A 21,700-nucleotide genomic window follows, 5' to 3' on the forward strand; every position below is an offset into this window, starting at 1 on the left:
TATCTGTTTAGATGCCACGTGCCAAGGGCCACAAGCGGGCACTAGCCGCCAGGACAAAGTTGGCAGAGCGGCAGTCATCGCCCCCCATGCCTCCTGTGCCCGAGTTCGTCGCTCGTAAGTCTTGCACAGCTTATCGTATGCTTAATAGCAGGGGTGTCCAAAGTGTGGCCCACAGGTCGTTTTTTTACGGCCCCACGGCTCATTTTAAAAATACAATTGAAAAAAAATTATAAACATTAAAAGTGGTATTTAAAGAGCAAACTGGTGAAATGTAACAAGAAACTGTAGCACTGTTTACTCTAATCACACAAAGCTGCCATGTAGGCTGTTCATTCTGCTTTATAGGTACTCTTCACATGTAGATGAGCATGGGTTTAATACACAATTTCGTCTCTTCATTACATAGGGCGCGGCACTGGGTTCCGCCACCGCGTGCGGAGGTGGCCGACTTCGGACCTGACTGGCCGTCAGGTGAAGTTTGTCCCTCCAGCTTTCGCCCCGGAGAAGAAGGTACCATTTCTTCTTTCGTCAAGACTGAGTTGTTAGTCATGGTTCTTGTGTCTGTTCTAAAGCAAAGTGTTTGTTTTTTCAGACTGTCTTCGTCATTGGCGACTCCCACCTGAGGGGCCTGGTGGATGGGGACGTCGCCTTACCCAAGGTACCTCTCTCTTTTTCTTTTCTGTCTGTTCCAGGTGCAGGTGCAGCTGACTTGAGGAAAGAGGTGGGGCGCCTGGAGTTCCCGTGGACCCCGGATGTCGTCTGCGTGCTGGCCCCGAGCAACGACCTGGACCGTGGCAATGCGGCGGTGGAGTTCGGCGCGCTCCTGACCAGAGTCCGCAGCCGCTGGCCCAAGGTGCGTTTGTTTTCACTTTTTGTTGTATATTGCTGTTTACAGCGGCCTGTGTTTTTTTTTATTGTATTTTAAGCCATAAATGTGATAAAATGTCTGTAGGTGTTTGTTCTGGACTTCCCCCCGCGTCTGAACAAACCCGTGGGCCTGCAGGATCTGCTGCGTCAGGAGCACCACCGCGTCGCAGCACGCATGGGTACGTTCATGCTTTCATCTTTGCGCTGGCACAATTGTAGCTTTCACAGCAAATTCAAAGTATGCAAGTATAATGATTTTCCTTAAATCTGGATCAGGTCTCCCATTCGTGGCTGTGACCAGCAGCTTCCTGCTGGATCGGTTGGAGCTGTGGTGTTATGACGGCGTAAGTACAGCAACTGTACAGTTGTTATGACAGCCTATTTGCTTTCTGTGGTGTTGGATACACTTATGGAGCCAATGTGTTCTGTATCTGTTATTCAGGTGCACCTCAGCGACACAGGTGGCTCGCCCATCCTGGTGAAGCTGTTGTGCGACGCTGCGCTCACCCTGTTCGCACCCGATCCCCCTGCACCTCCTTCCCCTGGTCTGAAGGAATGCCTGGATCCCCGGACGTGGCCCAGGGTTGGACAGGAGGGAGAGGTAATGTGTTGCTGTGGGCTGCTGTCTGTATTTTAGAGCTGTTTTTTGTTTTTGTTACTTTTTTATTTATGATAATACATTTTGTATGATGAAATAACTAACGGCTCTATAGTTTATGATATACCTTAACAGTGCACATTTTCTTAAGACGAGGCCTCCTTATAAGAAAGAACAAAATAAAGGAGTGACTGACAGGTGTTGCTGATTGAACAGCTAAAACAGTCATGTTTTTTGACAGCTTTTTGATGTTATCTTATGCTAAGTATAAGTCTAGTTTTGATTATATTTACTTGTCACAAACATCAAAATAAAAACAGTGAATGTTTTATTGGAGTGTGTTAAGCATGTCTCTTAACGAGTTGGCTGAAACCTTTCGAAAAGTTGCCACAGGTTTCCTCAGAAACTTTTCTCATTCTGTATACATAAAATAAACTAAGTGCCTATTTTTTTGGTTGATCACAATGGTAACCGTGTTATACTGCACTTTTCCTGTTTAGATGGCCTGCATCACTGCATCTGCTGTTCTTTGGAGGAAGATGGCAGAGCGGCGGCAGTCATGGACCCCCATGCCTCCTGTCCCCGAGTTGGTCGCTCGTAAGCAGCCCCACGACACATTTTAAAATTACGATTGAGGGGTGGGGGGAAACAAACATTAAAGGTGGTATTTAAAGAGCAAACAGGTCTGAAGTTGATGTCGAGAATATTGTGTTAAAAGTTAACAGTAAAAACAACACAATTTATAATTTAGTTTTTAACACTTTAATGAGTAGGACCCTTTTGTATTCCCTACTATTTTAGTGTGATTAGTTTTTAAGTGTCATTGCTCAAAAATATTTCCTTACAATCTCTGTTATGAGTTATTGTCCTTTTTAAGGCTCTATTATTATATAATCTCAAATATCCTACTTACAAATTTTATTGGGTGAAAATATTGCATATTTTGTTTTTTTCATTAAAATAGGTTTTCTTTGACAAAAATAGCATACAATTTTAATCTTTACAAAATGTTATATTGACAGATAGACCTAATGTTGATCTAGAGCAGGGGTGTCCAAAGAGCGGCCCGGGGGCCATTTGCGGCCCCCAGGTCATTTGTAAACGGCCCCACGGCACATTTTAAAAATACGATTGGAAAAATAATTAACTAACATTAAAAGTGGTATTTAAATAGCAAACCGGTGAAATGTAACAAGAAAATGTCGCAATGTTTAATCACACAAAGCTGCCATGTAGGCTGTTTCTTTCTTTAACAAATAATAATGAATCAAAATCTATGTCATTATGAATTATTGACCTATTCAGAGCTCCAATTACGTCACATTAAATATTTTGAGATATTTTTGGGGGAAAATGTTGCATATTTTCTTTGCCATGTAAAAAAAACTAGCTGTTTCTTTTTTTTTTTTTTAAGATGGTCCTAAAACGAACTTACCAAATACATAAACAACCATAAAACTTATAATTGACAGAGATTTGAAGTTGATCTCAAGATTGTGTTAAAAGTAAACACTTAAATGAGTAGGACCCTTTTGGATCCCCTACAATTTTAGTGTGATTACTTTTTAAGTGTCATTGTTCAAATAATAATAATTATAATCTCTGGTGTCATAAGTGATTGACCTTTTTATGGCTCTATTATATAATCTCAAATATCCCACTTACAAATTTTATTGGGTGAAAATATTGCATATTTAGTTATTTTTATTAAAAAATGGGTTTTCTTTGACAAAAACAGCATACAATTTTAATCTTTGAAAACTGTTATATTGACAGATAGACCTAATGTTGATCTAGAGCAGGGGTGTCCAAAGAGCGGCCCGGGGGCCATTTGCGGCCCCCAGGTCATTTGTAAACGGCCCCACGGCACATTTTACTACTACGATTGGAAAAATAATTAACTAACATTAAAAGTGGTATTTAAAGAGCAAACAGGTGAAATGTAACAAGAAAATGTCGCAATGTTTAATCACACAAAGCTGCCATGTAGGCTGTTTCTTTCTTTAACAAATAATTATGAATCAAAATCTATGTCATTATGAATTATTGACCTATTCAGAGCTCCTATTACGTCACATTAAATATTTTGAGATATTTTTGGGGGAAAATGTTGCATATTTTCTTTGCCGTGTCAAAAAACTAGCTGTTTTTTTTTTGATGGTCCTAAAACGAAATTACCAAATACATAAACAACCATAAAACTTATAATTGACAGAGATTTGAAGTTGATCTCAAGATTGTGTTTAAAGTAAACACTTTAATGAGTAGGACCCTTTTGGATCCCCTAAAATTTTAGTGTGATTACTTTTTAAGTGTCATTGTTCAAATAATAATAATTAATTATAATCTCTGGTGTCATAAGTTATTGACCTTTTTATGGCTCTATTATATAATCTCAAATATCCCACTTACAAATTTTATTGGGTGAAAATATTGCTTATTTAGTTATTTTTATTACAAAATGGGTTTTCTTCGACAAAAAGAGCATACAATTTTAATCTTTATAAACTGTTACATTGACAGATAGACCTAATGTTGATCTACAGCAGGGGTGTCCAAAGTGGGCCCGCAGGTCATTTTTTTAACGGCCCCACGGCACATTTTAAAGATACGATTGGGGGGAAAATTAATTTAAAAGTGGTATTTAAAAAGCAAACAGGTGAAATGTGACAAGACAATGTAGCTATGTTTACCCTAATCATACAAAGCAGCCATGTAGGCTGTTTCTTTCTTTAAATAATAATAATGAATCTAAATCAATGTCATTATGTATTATTCACCTATTCAAGGCTTCCATTACATCACATTAAATATTTTGTGGGGAAAATGTTGCATATTTTGTGTTTGCCATTTAACAAAACTAGCTTTTGATTTAAGAAGGGCCTAAAACCTACTTACAAAAATCATAAACAACCATAATACTTATAATTGACAGATATATCTGAAGTTGATCTCGAGATTATTGTGGTAAAAGTAAACAGTAAAAAAACACAATTATTATTTATTTTATAACACTTTAACGAGTAGGACCCTTTTGGATTCCCTACAATTTTTGTGTGATTAGTTTTTCAGAGTCGTTGGTCAAAAAATAATAATGATCTATGGTGTTATGAGTTATTGACCTTTTTAAGGCTCTATTATATAGTCTCTAATATCCCACTTACACATATTATTGGGTGAAAATATTGCATATATAGTTTTTTTTCATTAATATAAGGGTTTTCTTTGACAAAAAGAGCATACAATTTTAATCTTTAAAAATTGTTACATTGACAGACCTAATGTTGATCTAGAGCAGGGGTATCCTAAGTGCGGCCCGGGGGCCATTTTCGGCCCGCAGGTCATTTTTTTCGGCCCCAAGGCACATTTCAAAAATACGATTGAAAACATGTAAAACCTTACAAGTGGTATTTAACGAGCAAACAGGTGAAATGTAACAAGAAAATGTAGCAATGTTTACTCTAATCACACAAAGCTGCCATGTAGGCTGTTTCTTTCTATAAAAAATTAATTATGATTCAAAATCAATGTCATTATGAATTATTGACCTATTCTGAGCTCCAATTACATCACATTAAATATTTTGAGATATTTTTTGGGGAAAATGTTGCATATTTTGTTTGCCATGTAAAAAAAAATAGCTGTTTTTTTTTTTTTTTTTTTTAAGAAGGTCCTAAAACGAATTTACCAAATACATAAACAACCGTAAAACTTATAATTGACAGAGATTTGAAGTTGATCTCGAGATTGTGTTAGAAGTATACACTTTAATGAGTACGCCCCTTTTGTATCCCCTACAATTTTAGTGTGATTACTTTTTAAGTGTCATTGTTCAAATAATAATAATTAATTATAATCTCTGGTGTTACAAGTTATTGACCTTTTTATGGCTCTATTATATAATCTCAAATATCCCACTTAAAATATATTTTTTGCAAATATTGCATATTTAGTGTTTTCACTTTAAAAAAGGGTTTTCTTTGACAAAAAAGACCTTACTATTTATATGTATAACAATTGTTATATTGACCTACTGTTGATCTAGAGATTTAAAAAATTGACCAATAACACAAATTATACTGAATAATGACACATTTTCTAGATTTTCTGGACAAATACCCTTTGTGGTCCCTGGGATCAAGCCTGAGTGGAAGCCTAAATCTATATTTTTTATACATGTATTGCTTTTTAAAATAATAAATATCAAAATGGCCCCTGCTAGCTTTGATTTTTCTATGTGCGGCCCTCAGTGGAAAAAGTTTGGACACCCCTGCTTTATAGGTACTCTTCCCATGTAGATGCGCATGTGTTTAACACACAATTTCTTATCTTCATGCCGACACAGGTGGCTCGCCCATCCTGGTGGAGCCTGCGCCTCCTTCCCCTTGGTGGACGTCGCCACCTGCCCTGGTGACGAGGCCAGACCCCCTGCCCCGTCGGCGCCCAGATCCCCGGAGGTGGACCACGGTTGGACGGGAGGGAAAGGTAATGCGTTGCTGTGGGTCGCTGTCCGTATTTTAGAGCCATTTTCACTTATTTTGTTTTTGTTTATTTTTTAATTATGATAATATATTTTGTACAATGAAATAACCAACGGCTCTATAGTTTATGATGTACTTTAACAGTGTACATTTTTATAAGAAAGGACAACATAGCGCAGTGAGTGACAGGTGTTGCTGATTAACCGGCAAAAACTGTCATGATTCAGACAGCTTTTTGATGTTATATTATGCTAACCCCCCCCCCCCCCCCCCCCCCCCCCCCCAGAGGGGGGAGGTTACCCACATATGCAGTCCTCTCCAAGGTTTCTCATAGTCATTCACATCAACGGGCAGCCCTTTGAGACACTTGTGATTTAGGGCTTTAGAAATATTCATTGATTGATTGATTGACGTATAAGCCTTGTTTTGCTGATATTTGGTTGTCACTGTCATCACAAGACAAAAAAAATAGTTTGTTTTATTGGAGTGTGTCAAGCATGTCTCTTCTTATTAACGAGTTGTCTGAAACCTTTAGAAACGTTGCCACAGTCTCTGGCTATTGTTTGCTCACAAACCTTTCTCATTCTGTATACATAATATTAACTAAGTGACTTTTTTTTTTTATGTTTGGAAGGCTGGAACACAGCCGGTGCTACAGTCCCTTCCCATCCCGTCCAACCCTGTGTGGTTCAGCAGTCCTATGTTGGATGCCATGGAGGAGTTCGCTCCTTCCTCTGACTCCCACTGCACTGCTGTCCCACCACCTAGCCAGGTAATGTGTCATAAACTTCTTTCTACGTATAGTGTCAATAATGAATCTAAGACACTGATGTATAATACATGTGTATACAACACTTTCTCTGTGTTATAATCCATTCATCCATCTTCTACTGCTTATCCGTGCTTGGGTCGCGGGGGCAGCAGCCCAATCAGGGAAGCCCAAACTTCCTTCTCCTAAGCCACTTCTGCCTGCTCTTCCCGGGGGATCCCGAGGTGCTCCCAAGCCTGCTGAGAGACATAGTCTCTTCAGTGTGTCCTGGGTCTTCCTCGTGGTCTCCTACCGGTGGTACATGTCCTGAACACCAACAGCATGGTGTCCTAATAAAATGCCCAAGCCATTTTACAACTGTTATTACTATTACCATTATTACCACTAGTTGTTAATCAAATGTTGGGACATTTTTGAGTATGTGATACATAATTGTCAAATATCCAATTAATTACTCTTTAAGTAGACAGCCTCTATAAATTTTTCTTTTCATTTCTATAGGCTTCTCCTGGGAGGTGTCGTCGGAGACCTGTGGCCGTCAGGCGCGCCGGACGGAGGGAGTTCACTCCTTCCTCTGACTCGGACTGCATTACTGTCCCACCACCTGGCCAGGTAATGTGTGTCATAAACTTCTTTCTACGTAAAGTGTCAATAATGAATCGTAAGACACTGATGTGTAATACTTGTGTATACAACATTTTCTCTGTGTATTATTCCATTCATCCATCTTCTACTGCTATTCCTGGCTTGGGTCGTGGGGGAAGCAACCCAATCAGGGAAGCCCAAACTTCCCTCTCCTCAGCCACTTCCGCACGCTCTTCCCGAGGCGCTCCCAGGCCTGCTGAGAGACATAGTCTCTTCAGCGTGTCCTGGGTCTTCCTCGTGGTCTCCTACCGGTGGTACATGTCCTGAACACCTCAACAGCAAGGCGTCCTAATAAAATGCCACAGCCATTTTACAACTGTTATTACTATTACCATTTGTACCACTAGTTGTTAATCAAATGTTGGGACATTTGTGAGTATGTGATACATATTTGTATTATATCCAATAAAGTATGCCTTAAGTAGACAGCCTCTATACATTTTTCTTTTAATTTCTATAGGCTTCTCCTGGGATGGGTCGTCGGAGACCTGTGGCCGTCAGGCGCGCCGGACGGAGGGAGCAGGTTGGTGTCACCGTTTTTCCCTTACAATTTCAGGTGCCTGCGGTCTGTGGGGAGCCAACGGTCATCAGGGAGGAGCCTGCTGTCCAGGAGGAAGCCCAGGTGCCGCTGCAGGTCTCCACAGATAAGGTTGCTTCTTTTCCTCTCCCTAGTGATAGTGGTACTGTTAGTGAACCTCAGTCCGTCTGTGGTCGTGTGGCAATGGTCGCGAGGGATTGTCGGGGAATTAGGTTAGCTAAGGTTGTGCGCGGATCTTTTCACCAGGGGGATAGCAGGTTTAGTTACGGAGGGATGCAATGCATGGCCATTGCTGCAAGTAGTATAGCTAAGCATGTGGTGAAAAGCGTGTTTTCGTGGGAGGCACAGGAGCTCGATCGCATTCTGTATTCCGGCGATGAATTTTACAGTACTTTGCGCAACCTGGGTATTTTTAGCCATCCGTCGCATTTTTTGTCCGTGCCGGATCTACCTAGTAATGTAGTTATTGACGAGCAGTTGTTTAGTTTCCATTTTAGTCAACACCCAGCATCTGGTGCTGTGGGTGTTGAGCAGGAAAACGGTCCCTTTGTGACTCTGCGTAATGGATTAGAGGGAATTTTCAGGCAGTACAGCACGTGTCTGCTGACACTGGTAACGTCTACATCTGCCATCATCTGTGAGGATGGACAGTTCGCTGTGGTCGACAGTCACTCACGTAGTAGCTGTGGCCTGGTAGATCACAACGGTACCAGTGTAATACTGCACTTTTCCTGTTTAGATGACCTGCATCACTACATCTGTTGTTTGGCTGACGCTCTCAGTCCAGGGCCAAAGCCTTTTGAGCTGTGTGGCGTTAGGGTTAGTGTAGGTGCAAGTCCAGCGTTGTCTGGAGCTTCTGTAGAGAGTTGCATCTTTGAGATGAACACTGCTGCAGCACCTGAGCTTTGTGACATCAAAGATGTTTGTGCCACCACCTCCTTGTTTGAGAGTGATGCAGGTCCAGCTGTGAGCCACGCACAATCCGGTGTTTCTGTGGAGAGTGGCTTCATAGAGATGAGCACTGCTTCGGCACCAGGATTTAGTGACCTTGCAAAAAATTCTGCAGCCCCATCTGTGTGTCAGAGTGGGGCTGGTGTTGAAGCGAGCCCAGCACTGTCTGGCGCTTCTGTTCTCACTTTTTTAAGTGAAGTTAGCAGTGGCTCAACAGCAGAATTTGTTGCCAATGATGGCAAAAAGCGTAAGATTTTTTCCCGGGAACGCATGTCTAAACAATCCAAGCGTTTTGATAGCGTTATAGTCAACTCTGATGTAGTGTTTATCACTGCATCAGAGAGTGGGAAAATGTTTTTCTGTCCCCTTGGTGAAGACGTTTGTAGGGCTTTGTGTAGTCAATTAAAAGTAGATTTTATGAAAGTCGGTGGTCTGGTGCATAGAGAGGTGGGCTACTTAGGTGTTCCCTGCCTTAGCGAGAAAATAGTTCCAGATGGGAACTGCTTTTTCAGAGCTGTTTCTCAGGCTGTCAGTGGTTCACAGAAGAACCATCGTAAGATTAGACTGGCAGCCTGTAGAGAGCTAGAAAAGAATGAGGCTAAGTATCGGGGTCTTTTGAGTAGCGATATGTCTCTTTTAGAGTACATCAAGCAGTCCAGGATGAAGTGTGTGAAGACTTGGGCCACAGAGGTTGAAATCCAGGCCACTGCAGATTATTTAGGCATTGACATCTTTACATTTCATAATGGTACTTGGATAAAATATCGTTGCAGCAGTAACTGTTTGTCAGCGGACAGCATTTACTTGGAGAATGTCGGGGGCCAGCATTTTGAGCACGTTGTTTGTGTTTTAAAGCCTGGCCTGCAAAGTTGTCATGGATATTGTAAATTAGGCTGGGATATAGGCTGTAGCACTAGGTCTTTAGTGAAAGATGGAGCGGGGCACCCATACCGGGAGTCGACCCCGGGCTACCTGGGTGATGTCCAGGAGGAAGCCCAGGTGTCACTGCAGGTGTTTATAGATAAGGTTGCTTCTTTTCCTCCCCCTAGTGATAGTGGTAGTGTTAGTGAACCTCAGTCCGTCCGCGGTCGTGTGGCAATGGTCGCGAGGGATTGTCGGGGAATTAGGTTAGCTAAGGTTGTGCGCGGATCTTTTCACCAGGGGGATAGCAGGTTTAGTTACGGAGGGATGCAATGCATGGCCATTGCTGCAAGTAGTATAGCTAAGCATGTGGTGAAAAGCGTGTTTTCGTGGGAGGCACAGGAGCTCGATCGCATTCTGTATTCCGGTGATGAATTTTACAGTAGTTTGCACAACCTGGGTATTTTTAGCCATCCGTCGCATTTTTTGTCCGTGCCGGATCTACCTAGTAATGTAGTTATTGACGAGCAGTTGTTTAGTTTCCATTTTAGTCAACACCCAGCATCTGGTGCTGTGGGTGTTGAGCAGGAAAACGGTCCCTTTGTGACTCTGCGTAATGGATTAGAGGGAATTTTCAGGCAGTACAGCACGTGTCTGCTGACACTGGTAACGTCTACATCTGCCATCATCTGTGAGGATGGACAGTTCGCTGTGGTCGACAGTCACTCACGTAGTAGCTGTGGCCTGGTAGATCACAACGGTACCAGTGTAATACTGCACTTTTCCTGTTTAGATGACCTGCATCACTACATCTGTTGTTTGGCTGACGCTCTCAGTCCAGGGCCAAAGCCTTTTGAGCTGTGTGGCGTTAGGGTTAGTGTAGGTGCAAGTCCAGCGTTGTCTGGAGCTTCTGTAGAGAGTTGCATCTTTGAGATGAACACTGCTGCAGCACCTGAGCTTTGTGACATCAAAGATGTTTGTGCCACCACCTCCTTGTTTGAGAGTGATGCAGGTCCAGCTGTGAGCCACGCACAATCCGGTGTTTCTGTGGAGAGTGGCTTCATAGAGATGAGCACTGCTTCGGCACCAGGATTTTGTGATCTTGAAAATGATTTTGCAGCCCCATCTGTGTGTCAGAGTGGGGCTGGTGTTGAAGTGAACCCAGCACTGTCTGGCGCTTCTGTTCTCACCTTAAGTGAAGTTAGCAGTGGCTCAACAGCAGCATTTTTTGCCACTGATGGCAAAAAGCGTACGATTTTTTCCGGTGAACGCATGTCAAAACAATCCAAGCGTATTGATAGCGTTATAGTCAACTCTGATGTAGTGTTTGTCTCTGCATCTGAGAGTGAGAAACTGTTTTTCCGTCCCCTCGGTAATGATGTATGTAGGGCTTTGTGTAGTCAATTAAAAGTAGATTTTATGAAAGTCAGTGGTCTGGTGCATAAAGAGGTGGGCTACTTAGGTGCTCCCTGCCTTAGCGAGAAAATAGTTCCGGATGGGAACTGCTTTTTCAGAGCTGTTTCTCAGGCTGTCAGTGGTTCACAGAAGAACCATCGTAAGATTAGACTGGCAGCCTGTAGAGAGCTAGAAAAGAATGAGGCTAGGTATCGGGGTATTTTGAGGAGCGATACGTCGCTTTTACAGTACATCAAGCAGTCCAGGATGAAGTGTGTGAAGACTTGGGCCACAGAGGTTGAAATCCAGGCCACTGCAGATTATTTAGGCATTGACATTTTAACATTTCATAATGGTAGTTGGCTAAAATATCGTTGCAGCAGTAAGTGTTTGTCAGCGGACTGCATTTACTTGGAGAATGTCGGGGGCCAGCATTTTGAGTCTGTTGTTTGTGTTTTAAAGCCTGGACTGCAAAGTTGTCATGGTTATTGTAAATTAGGCAGGGATCTAGGCTGTAGCACTAGGTCTTCAGTGAAAGATAGAGTGGGGCAGGCAGTAGATGGGATAGGTTGTCTAGATTCAGGTAAAGATTTTATAGAGGTTGTAGAGGGCAGTACAATAAGTAGGGATTCTAGTGCGACAAAGTATTTAAAGCGTAAGAAAAGACTGCAGGATACATTTAATGTTAGACGTCAAGAAAGACGTGCCCTGCTTTATAGGCAAATGTATAGTGAGGACTTGAACTTCAGGGAGAGCTATACATCACGAAGTGTAGACAAATATAGATATAGCTCTGAGCACAGAGACAGGGTGAAAACACACAGTGTAGGGAAATATAGGGCAATTATTGCGCACAGGGAAAGAGTTAAATTCAGGAGTAAAGTCGCGAGTGAAATAAAATACACTATTTTACTACACAGAGACAGTGTTAAAGCACGCAGTGTAGGTAAGTACAGGGAGAACTTGACACATCGAGACAGTGTTAAAGCACGCAGTGTTGCGAATTACAAGGACAACATTGAGCACAAGTACAGGATTAAAGCACGCAGTGTTGGTAAATATAAAGACAATTTAGAACATAAAGATAGGATTAAAGCACGCAGTGTTGGTAAATATAAAGACAATTTAGAACATAAAGATAGGATTAAAGCACGCAGTGTTGGTAAATATAAAGACAATTTAGAACATAAAGATAGGATTAAAGCACGCAGTGTTGGTAAATATAAAGACAATTTAGAACATAAAGATAGGATTAAAGCACGCAGTGTAGGAAAATACATGGCGAATTTAGAACATAGAGACGCGGTTAAACTAGCCAGCAAAAGGCAGTATAGTGTTAGTTTAAAACATAGGCAGCAAGTAATAGCTAGTGTACAGCTGAGTCGGAAGCAGAGGCTGGAGAGGTCTGTAGATTTTGGTTTTGTCATGGATAGTTTTTTGGATAAGGTTAGACACGGACCGGATTTCGTGTGTAGTGTTTGTCATAGGCTGCAGTTTAAATATCAGGTGCTGCGCTGTGAGAGGGAAGTATATGCAGCACGTTTAGCAACGGCAGGCATTGCAAATAATTGCATTAGTGAGCATTATCTGCATAGTTGTGATAACTGTGTTGAGCCCTGTCCCATTGTTGAGTCCAGAGGTCAGTTGTGGATTTGTTTTACTTGTCATAGTAAGATCAGTAAAGGTCAATTCCCAGCTGAATGTTGGAACAATAACTTAGCTGTACACCCCATTTCTCCAGAACTGGGATGTCTGAATAGCTTAGAGCAGCACCTGTTAGCTTTACGCATCCCTTTTATGAAGGCGTTGGCGTTGCCTAAAGGTGGTCAGAATGGTGTACATGGGCCTGTTACTTGTGTTCCGGCCAACATTGTACAAACCACCAATGTGTTGCCGCGGTCCAGTACGGAGGGGTCTCTGCTTCAAGTTAAGTTAAAGCGGAAATTAACCTACAAAGGACACTACGAGTATCAATTTGTTGACTCGTGGCGTGTCAGGCGTGCTATAGATTACTTAAAGAGAACTAATGTCTTGTATAAAGACATTGAGTTCAACGAGGAATGGTCAAATGATTTTTGTAGGGAGGAAGAGGTTGTTGTAGAGGCTGGTCAGGGTAAGCAGGTTGTTGTTGACACACAGTCCAGTGAGGATGAGGCTGTAGAGCAGGAAATTGGGGCAGAAGAGGAATCCGAAGACATAGTACAAGATGAAATGTTACATGACAGACAACAGCACTGCATGTTTCAGGACACTTGTCTTATGCCTGTTGATATCGGTCAGGAAGCATTAGATCAGTATTTTGCGGATGTTGTATGTCTGGCCCCCGCGGAAGGTAATAGTCCGGTTAGAATGCTTTCTGACAAATTAAATGAGGCCAAGTGTTTCCCTGTGCTGTTTCCGACGAGCACAAATACATTCCACACCCGCCGCACGCATCGCTTAACATTGTCGCGCTACTTTAATAATCGGATAATGCACGCCGACGGCCGTTTTGCGCACAATGTGGAATACATATTCTTTAGCCAGTATATGTCCGAATTACACCAAGTGATAAGTAGTATTTCGGTCGCCATGCGTAAAGGTAAGGGGGGTCAGCATTCTCAGCGGATTTCCCCGGGCATGCTCAAAGACGACGAGTCTCTGAAGCGCTTGCTACAGTTCGATGACGGTTTTCGTTTCCTTCGGCCCATTCGCGGGACGCCAGCTTTTTGGTCTTCCGTTCAGAAAGACCTTTTGGCTTGTGTCCGCCAATTGGGGATTCCTACATGGTTCTGCTCTTTTTCTTCTGCTGATTTGCGCTGGCAAAATCTCCTTGCCAGCATCCTGAGACAGGAAGGCAGACAGCAGACAGTAGAACAGTTAGAGTGGGCCGATAGGTGCGAGCTGTTGCGTCGCAACCCGGTCACAGCCGCGAGGATGTTTGACTACAGGTGGCACTGTTTTTTGAAGGAAGTACTCATGTCCCCGTCTCAACCAGTTGGCAAGATTGTAGATTTCTTTTATCGCATTGAGTTCCAGCAGCGTGGGTCCCCCCATGTTCATGCGCTGTTTTGGATTGAGGGAGCTCCCCAAATTTATAAAAACACAGATGTAGAAGTTGCAGAGTTTGTTGATAAATATGTGACATGTGAGCTACCCTCTGGCGATGACACACTATTGGAAGTTGTGTCATCGGTTCAAACGCATTCAAAACGGCATTCAAAGTCATGTCGTAAAAATAAAACGGTATGTCGTTTCAATTTTCCAAAACCCATCTCTGCACGCACGTTCATCTGCAAAATCAAAGAATGTGTTTGTCCTAAAAAGGGAACGGGGACAGAGGGTGATCGCACTTCAGAAAACAGGCCAAAGTGCACCTGTTTTGACGATGAGGGAAGGAAGATGCCAAAGGAGGTTGCGAAGATGTTTATGGAGAGAGTAAAGAATGCCATGGGGAGGGAGGAGCCTTTTGGTAGTGTAGAAGAGTTGTTTGCCAGTGTGGGCATCAACCAGGAAGTCTTTGAGCTCGCTTATAGGCGGCTGGAGACTAAGAATAAGGTGGTGTATAGGCGAGGGGTAAACGACACCTGGGTTAACCAGTATAATAGGAATCTATTGAAGTGTTGGAATGCTAACATGGACATTAGCTTTGTCACTGACGCCTACGCAGTCATCATATACATCATAAAGTACATCACAAAATCAGAGACCGAAATGGGTCTGTTATTGAGCAATGCCCTTAAGGAAGCAAATAAACTAGGAAATCTCTCTGCTAAAGACGCTCTAAAGAAACTGGGCAGTGTATATTTACACAACAGAGATGTCTGCGCTCAGGAGGCAGTGTATAGGCTAATGAGCATGCATTTGAAAGAATGTTCCAGGAAGGTCGTGTTTATTCCAACAGGGAATAACATTGTGCGGATGAGTTTACCCCTCAGTGTGTTGTTGCAAAGGGCTTCCTCAGAGGGCCTTAGGTCCGAAAACATGTGGATGACAAGCATTGTCGAGAGGTATAAGAACAGGCCCGATAGTGTCGTGTTTGAGGATATGTGCATAGCCACGTTTTGTTCGGAGTATCGTATTCTCAGCCAGAATGAAAACTCGGACAATAAAATCGAACTTCAAGGGGGTTTAGGGTTCGTCTTGCGCAGAACACGAACGCAGTTTGCCGTCGTTCGCTACATGCGGTTCAAATTGGAGAAACAGGAGGAAGCCCACTTTCAGAGTTTGCTGCAGTTGTTCCTTCCTTATAGAACTGATTTAGAGCTCAAGCCGGAAGGCTTTGAGTTCTACAAACAGTTCCACGAGGAAGGTAATGTGACGTCGGCTGGCGGGACTGAGCGGCCAGTGCGAGACGTCGTCGATGAAAACAGGGCAAAGTTTGAAGTGGACTGTCCTCGATTAGAGCGTGCGCAGGAGATTGCGGACATGTTGGGCGGTGTCGACGAGGATGCGTGGGGGGACCTTTGTCCTGAACAGCAAGTCGAACACATGGAATGTTTAGAGGAGAGGCGGCTGCAGCAGCAGGGGGAAATTAGGGACGAGCAGCTAGTTGAATTGGAGGAAAATGTCCCCGATTTGTTTGTTGGTGGTAAACAAGTAGCTACAATCGAGAGAAACACCAACATTTTGCCTAGAAGGGAGGGTTTAGCTCTGGTCCATTCTCTCAATGAGACGCAGAGGAGCATTTTTGATAGGATTAGGAAATGGTGCCTACAAAAGGTGATGGGAAAAACCCCAGAACCTTTCCATGTGTTCGTAACTGGTGGGGCAGGTACTGGAAAAAGCCATTTGATTAGAGCTATCCAGTACGAGGCAGGGAGACTATTGTCGCGTCTGTACCAACCGGATGAAACCTGCGTACTCTTAACTGCTCCCACAGGCATCGCTGCATACAGTTTACATGCAGCCACAATTCACCACACCTTTAGTATTGGCATGCAGGTTAGTTTACCGTATATCCCTCTGGGTGAAGATAAGATAAACTCCTTGAGGGCTCAATTTGGTCACCTACAAATTCTAATCATTGACGAAATCAGTATGGTAGATCATCATCTTTTAGCTTATGTGCATGGCCGGTTAAGGCAAATTAAACAGACGGGGGACTTTTCTCCATTTGGCAACGTTAGTGTTGTAGCTGTTGGTGACTTTTATCAGTTGCCGCCCGTTAAAGGGAGGCCGCTGTACACCTGTCAGGTGGGTGTGGACCTCTGGTGTCATTTCACAAAGGTAGAACTAAAAACAGTTGTGAGGCAAAAAGATAGTGTCTTTTCTGAGCTGCTAAATAGACTTAGAGTTCGGTCAAAGGAAACCCCCTTATCGCAAAGCGACGTCGATATCCTCAAGTCTCGGGAGACGGGGGAACAGAGCGCTGCTTTGCATATTTATCCCACGAATATGCAAGCCAGCGAGCATAATCTGAAGCGGTTATTCGCAACCTGTCCAGATTATGTTACAATTGAGGCCCAAGATTTTATTAACAGCAGGAAGACGGGTGAATTAGAGCGCGTGGTCGGGCATCACGGTAAAACGTCGTACACGTGTTTGGCCAAGAGTTTGTGTTTGGCTCCGGAAGCACGTGTCATGCTTTGTAAAAATGTTGCTGTGGCAGACGGTCTGGTCAATGGCGCATGTGGAACGGTGACTTATATTCAATTTGGAGCAGATGAAGACTTCCCCCTCGTAGTCTACGTCAAATTTGATGATCCTAAGATAGGCTCACAAAGGAGAAAGGAACGTTCCCATGCTGCTGTAGAATGCCCGCATTCTACTGCCATTGACCCCGTGGAGGATTCGGCGACAAAACGCGGCGGTTTGCGTCGTCAGTTTCCTCTTAAACTCGCGTGGGCCTGCACTGTTCACAAAGTGCAAGGTCTAACTGTCGACGAGGCTGTCGTGTGTTTACACAAGATTTTTGCAGCTGGCCAGGCGTATGTCGCCCTCAGTCGTGTTAGGGATATATCCGGCCTTGTGATTACAGATTTTGAGGAAAAGGCCATTTACTGCAAGCACACCGTCAAGGGGGCATTGGATAGCATGCCCCCATTCCTACTTGAACAGCCACAGCCTTCATTAGAAACTCCCTGTTTCTCTGTGTATTTGCTTAACGTCCAAAATTTACGTTGCCACGTCGCTCATTTGGTGTCTTGTACGCAGCATTTACAGCCTACCTGTATTGCTGTCACAGAGACGTGGCTCAGTGCACAATCCTCAACAGACTGTGTCCAAATAGAGGGATACACTTTCCACAGTCGTCCTCGAGCCTTGTGTTACAGCAGCAATGATGTCAAATTATCTGAGATTAGAGATCTCGAACATGGCGGAGTGGGATTATATGTTGTAGATAATTCGGACTGTGAGATTCTGCAGGTGCCCGATTTAAATCTGGAGTGCTTGGTGTGCCTGTTTACCAAAGAGAACCTTTTGATGGCAGTAATTTATCGTCCGCCATGTTATCCAATTTCACTTTTTAAATCCAATCTGGTTAAGTTACTTGATTGTGTAAATCCCATCAGTAACACAATTGCTATAATGGGCGATTTTAATGAAGACCTCCTCAAACATTCATCAATTTCTAAATTAATGGGCCAAAATGGATTTTGCCAGCATGTAACACAAGAGACTACAGAGAGTGGGACATTAATTGACCATGTTTATGTCAAAACAACACAGTATGCTGTGGATTGTGCAGTGGTGTCCACTTATTTCAGTGACCACGAAGCCATCCTGTGTGGTTTTCGTGGTCAAGATGAAGGTGATACGTTTGATTTGGATGTCTTGTTTGCAGATAGTTTTGCTGACGAAGAGGGTCCCTAAACATCATCACAACCGTCAACCCCCAAAATGGATTAACTTGCTGGAATACAAAAGACCATATAACATGCATGTGAAAAAGTGCAATATATTTATCTGTACAGTACCGTAATCTATTTATTTATTATACATATATTTATATATTTTTATATATTTATTTATTTATACATGCACCTTATTGCATTTTTATCCTGCACTGACAGGGAAAACTTCTAGTTTGTAGATGATAATGTATTACTAGATTTGATGTAGAAATGTTTTAGTTCGGTGTTAGTATATCTTGTTGTCATGTCTTGTGAGCATGTTTTCTTTAGTTATGTTGTGTTTCTTTAAAACGCCACTGGTTCCTGTTTTTTCACCCTCTTGTTTTATTTCCCTGTCAACTCATTAGTTGCACCTGTTTCACGTTTTGGACTCAAGCACCTGTCATTATTTACGCCTGGTTTTTCTGTTGGTCCTGCTGGTGTCGTCGTTGATTTTTTTCATGCTGTTTCATGCAATAACTCTGCTCTTCTCATGCTGCATGTCTTTTGTTGATTCATAGCCACAGTTAGCGACTTTTGTTTCATGTCTATAGTTGAGGCTATGTGTTACTTTTTTTGTCTCCGCCTTGTGCGCGCCTTTTCTTTGCACCCTTACCTTCACGCCACGTACCGTCACTTCACTTTGCATGCCGGAATAACATACCTCAACCCCAGTCCTCGCTATGTCCCTGGTTTTTCTGTTGGTCCTTATGGTGTCGTCGAATTTTTTCCTGCTCTGTTCATGCTGTTCCATGCAATACGTCTGCTCTTCTCATGCTGCATGCCTTACCAAGTAAGTTTTTTTTTTTTTTTTCATAGCCACAGTTAGCGAGTTTTGTTTCATGTCTATAGTTGAGGCTAAGTGTTAGGTTTTTTTTTACCTTGCCTTGTGCGCACCTTTTCTTTGCACCCTTACCTTCACGCCACGTCCCGTCACCTTCCTTTGCATGCTGGAATAACATACCTCAACCCCAGTCTTTGCTATGTCCCTGGTTTTTCTCTTGGTCCTTATGGTGTCGTCGCTTTTTTCCTGCTCTGTTCTTGCTGGGTTTGCATGCCGCTTTGCATGGCTTTGCATGCCTGGGGGACAATGGATCAGCGTTCACGTCGCGTCCCCTGTCAGTACCCACGTTCACCGGGGGAAACCAATGATCCTACCTGTACATGTTTATATTCTCTCAGGGACTGTTGTTTGCTTGTCTTGTTTGTATGGGCTTTAAATGTACAGATGCCGGGATACAGACAAGGTAGGTAATGTGCAGGTAATGATATATTGACTGGGTGACGGCAGGAAGCACCAGCGTGACCCGAGGTTGTAGAGCAAGTAGAGATAGAAATATATATATATAAATATTACTACTAATACTATAGCTGCTGCTAATACACATATTAATAACATAATACTACAATAGCTGCTATTACTATCACTACTAATAATAATAATACACAAAAGCTGCTGCTGCTGCTGCTACTACTACAATTACTATCACTACCAATGCTACAAATGCTAATTTTACTATTACGACTACTTAAATTGCGGATGTTACTAATAATAATTATTTGACTACAATAGCTGCTGCTACTACTACTATTACATTTACGACTACTACTAATAATACAGTTGCGGTTGTTAATAATTATACTACAATTACTACTACTAATGCTGCTGTTACTAATACTACAAATACAATAACTGTTGATACTATTACAATTACTGCTAATAATAACACTACAATTTGTACGCCTACTAACCACAATGCTGCACTTATTACTACAAATGCTGATGTTACTAATACTAAAAATACTACAATGGTATGTCAGACTTAGCTTTGTCGTGGGTTAACTCTTATCTTACTGACAGGATGCAATGCGTCTCCCATAATAATGTGACCTCAGACTATGTTAAGGTAACGTGCGGAGTTCCTCAGGGTTCGGTTCTTGGCCCTGCACGCCAGGCGACATCATACGCAAATACAGTGTTAGTTTTCATTGTTATGCTGATGACAGCCAACTCTACATGCCCCTAAAGCTGACCTACACGCTGGATTGTAGTCAGCTGGAGGCGTGTCTTAATGAAATTAAACTATGGATATCCGCTAACTTCTTGTAACTCAACGCCAAGAAAACGGAAATGCTGATTATCGGTCCTGCTAAACACCGATATTTATTTAATCATACCACCTTAACATTTGACAACCAAACAATTACACAAGGCGAATCAGTAAAGAATCTGGGTATTATCTTCCACCCAACACTCTCCTTTGAGTCACACATTGACAGTGTTACTAAGACGGCCTTCTTTCATCTCCGTAATATCGCAAAAATTCGTTCTATTTTATCCACTAGCGACGCTGAGATCATTATTCATGCATTCGTTGTATTGTACCATATGTCCCGGCAAGAAATCTGCGTTCAAATAACTCCGGCTTATTAGTGATTCCCAGAGCCTAAAAAAAGTCTGCGGGCTATACAACGGTTTTTATTCGGGCTCCAGTACTATGGAATGCCCTCCCGGTAACAATTACAGATGCTACCTCAGTAGAAGCATTTAAGTCCCATCTTAAAACTCATTTGTATACTCTAGCCTTTAAATAGACCCCCCTTTAGACCAGTTGATCTGCCGTTTCTTTTCTTTGCTCCTCTGCTCCCCTCGCGGGGGGCACAGGTCCGGTGGCCATGGATGAAGTGCTGGCTGTCCAGAGTCGGGACCCCGGGGTGGACCGCTCGCCTGTGCATCGGCTGGCAACATCTCTGCGCTGCTGACCCGTCTCCGCTCGGGATGGTGTCCTGTTGGCCCCACTATGGACTGGACTCTTACTATTATGTTGGATCCATTATGGACTACACTCTCACAATATTATGTCACACCCACTCGACATTCATTGCATTCAATCTCCCCTAGAGGGGGGGGGGGGTTACCCACATATGCGGTCCTCTCCAAGGTTTCTCATAGTCATTCACATCGACGTCGCACTGGGGTGAGTTTTTCCTTGCCATTATGTGGGCTTTGTACCGAGGATGTCGTTGTGGCTTGTGCAGCCCTTTGAGACACTTGTGTTTTAGGGCTATATAAATAAACATTGATTGATTGATACTACTATTACAATTACTGCTAAGAATAACACTATTAGTACGCCTACTAACCACTATGCTGCACTTACTACTACAAATGCTGCTGTTACTAATACTAAAAATACTACAATAACTGCTGCTAATACTAATACTACCATTACAACTACTGCCAATAGTAATATTACTACACCTACTACTCACAATACTACAATTACTACTACAAATGCTGTTACTAATACTACAAATACAATAACTGTTGCTAATACTACTATTACAATTACTGCTATTAATAATACTACAATTACTACTTCTACTAATGATACTACTATTACAATTACTGCTAATAGTCATACTACAATTACTACGACTACAAATCATAATACTACAATTACTACTACTAACAATAATAATACTATAACTACTAACAATAGTGATACTATAACTACTACTAATAATGCAATTATTACTAATACCAAAACTACTAGTTTTACTACTAGTATTACAGCTATAACTACTACCAATACGAATGTTGTCGATACATGAAACAAAAACCTATGTAGGTCTCAATTAGACCTACATTTCATTTATTGACAACCCCCGGCTAAAATCAACACAAAGTTTGCTATTCCCCCTCTAAAAAAAAGTTGGGTCAAAACTGTCAACCTTTTTCCAAACATTTTCTCCTCTGCGCGCGTTTCAGATGCAGAG

The 21,700-nt window shown here is 42.4% G+C and overlaps 2 protein-coding genes across 2 annotated transcripts; both read left to right on the forward strand.

Moving 5' to 3' along the window:
* Nucleotides 1-33: 33 nt before the first annotated feature.
* On the forward strand, nucleotides 34-12,037 carry LOC133579582 (uncharacterized). The gene is made up of 12 exons (XM_072912736.1): nucleotides 34-114; nucleotides 407-510; nucleotides 593-853; nucleotides 953-1,046; nucleotides 1,144-1,211; nucleotides 1,310-1,468; nucleotides 1,966-2,062; nucleotides 5,811-5,950; nucleotides 6,581-6,718; nucleotides 7,217-7,327; nucleotides 7,821-11,915; nucleotides 12,026-12,037. Exons 1-12 carry the CDS (start codon nucleotides 87-89, stop codon nucleotides 12,035-12,037), a joined length of 5,307 nt encoding a protein of 1,768 aa, XP_072768837.1. The 5' UTR covers nucleotides 34-86.
* A 190-nt stretch (nucleotides 12,038-12,227) lies between these two features.
* Nucleotides 12,228-20,262, forward strand: LOC140677635 (uncharacterized). Its single transcript, XM_072912732.1, has one exon. The coding sequence runs from the start codon at nucleotides 12,384-12,386 to the stop codon at nucleotides 17,898-17,900; it is 5,517 nt and encodes a 1,838-aa protein (XP_072768833.1). The 5' UTR covers nucleotides 12,228-12,383; the 3' UTR covers nucleotides 17,901-20,262.
* Nucleotides 20,263-21,700: the final 1,438 nt, after the last annotated feature.

This window comes from Nerophis lumbriciformis, unplaced genomic scaffold, assembly GCF_033978685.3.
Source record: "Nerophis lumbriciformis unplaced genomic scaffold, RoL_Nlum_v2.1 HiC_scaffold_40, whole genome shotgun sequence".
NCBI classification, from domain to species: Eukaryota; Metazoa; Chordata; class Actinopteri; order Syngnathiformes; family Syngnathidae; genus Nerophis; species Nerophis lumbriciformis.

Excerpts from the sequence above, each read along its gene's own strand:
- LOC133579582 (XM_072912736.1), top strand. The coding sequence starts at position 87 with ATGCCTCCTGTGCCCGAGTTCGTCGCTC. Across the intron at positions 511-592 it reads CTTTCGCCCCGGAGAAGAAG|ACTGTCTTCGTCATTGGCGA; the intron begins GTACCATTTCTT and ends TTGTTTTTTCAG. Across the intron at positions 1,469-1,965 it reads GGGTTGGACAGGAGGGAGAG|ATGGCCTGCATCACTGCATC; the intron begins GTAATGTGTTGC and ends TTTCCTGTTTAG.
- LOC140677635 (XM_072912732.1), top strand. The coding sequence starts at position 12,384 with ATGGCGAATTTAGAACATAGAGACGCGGTTAAACTAGCCAGCAAAAGG.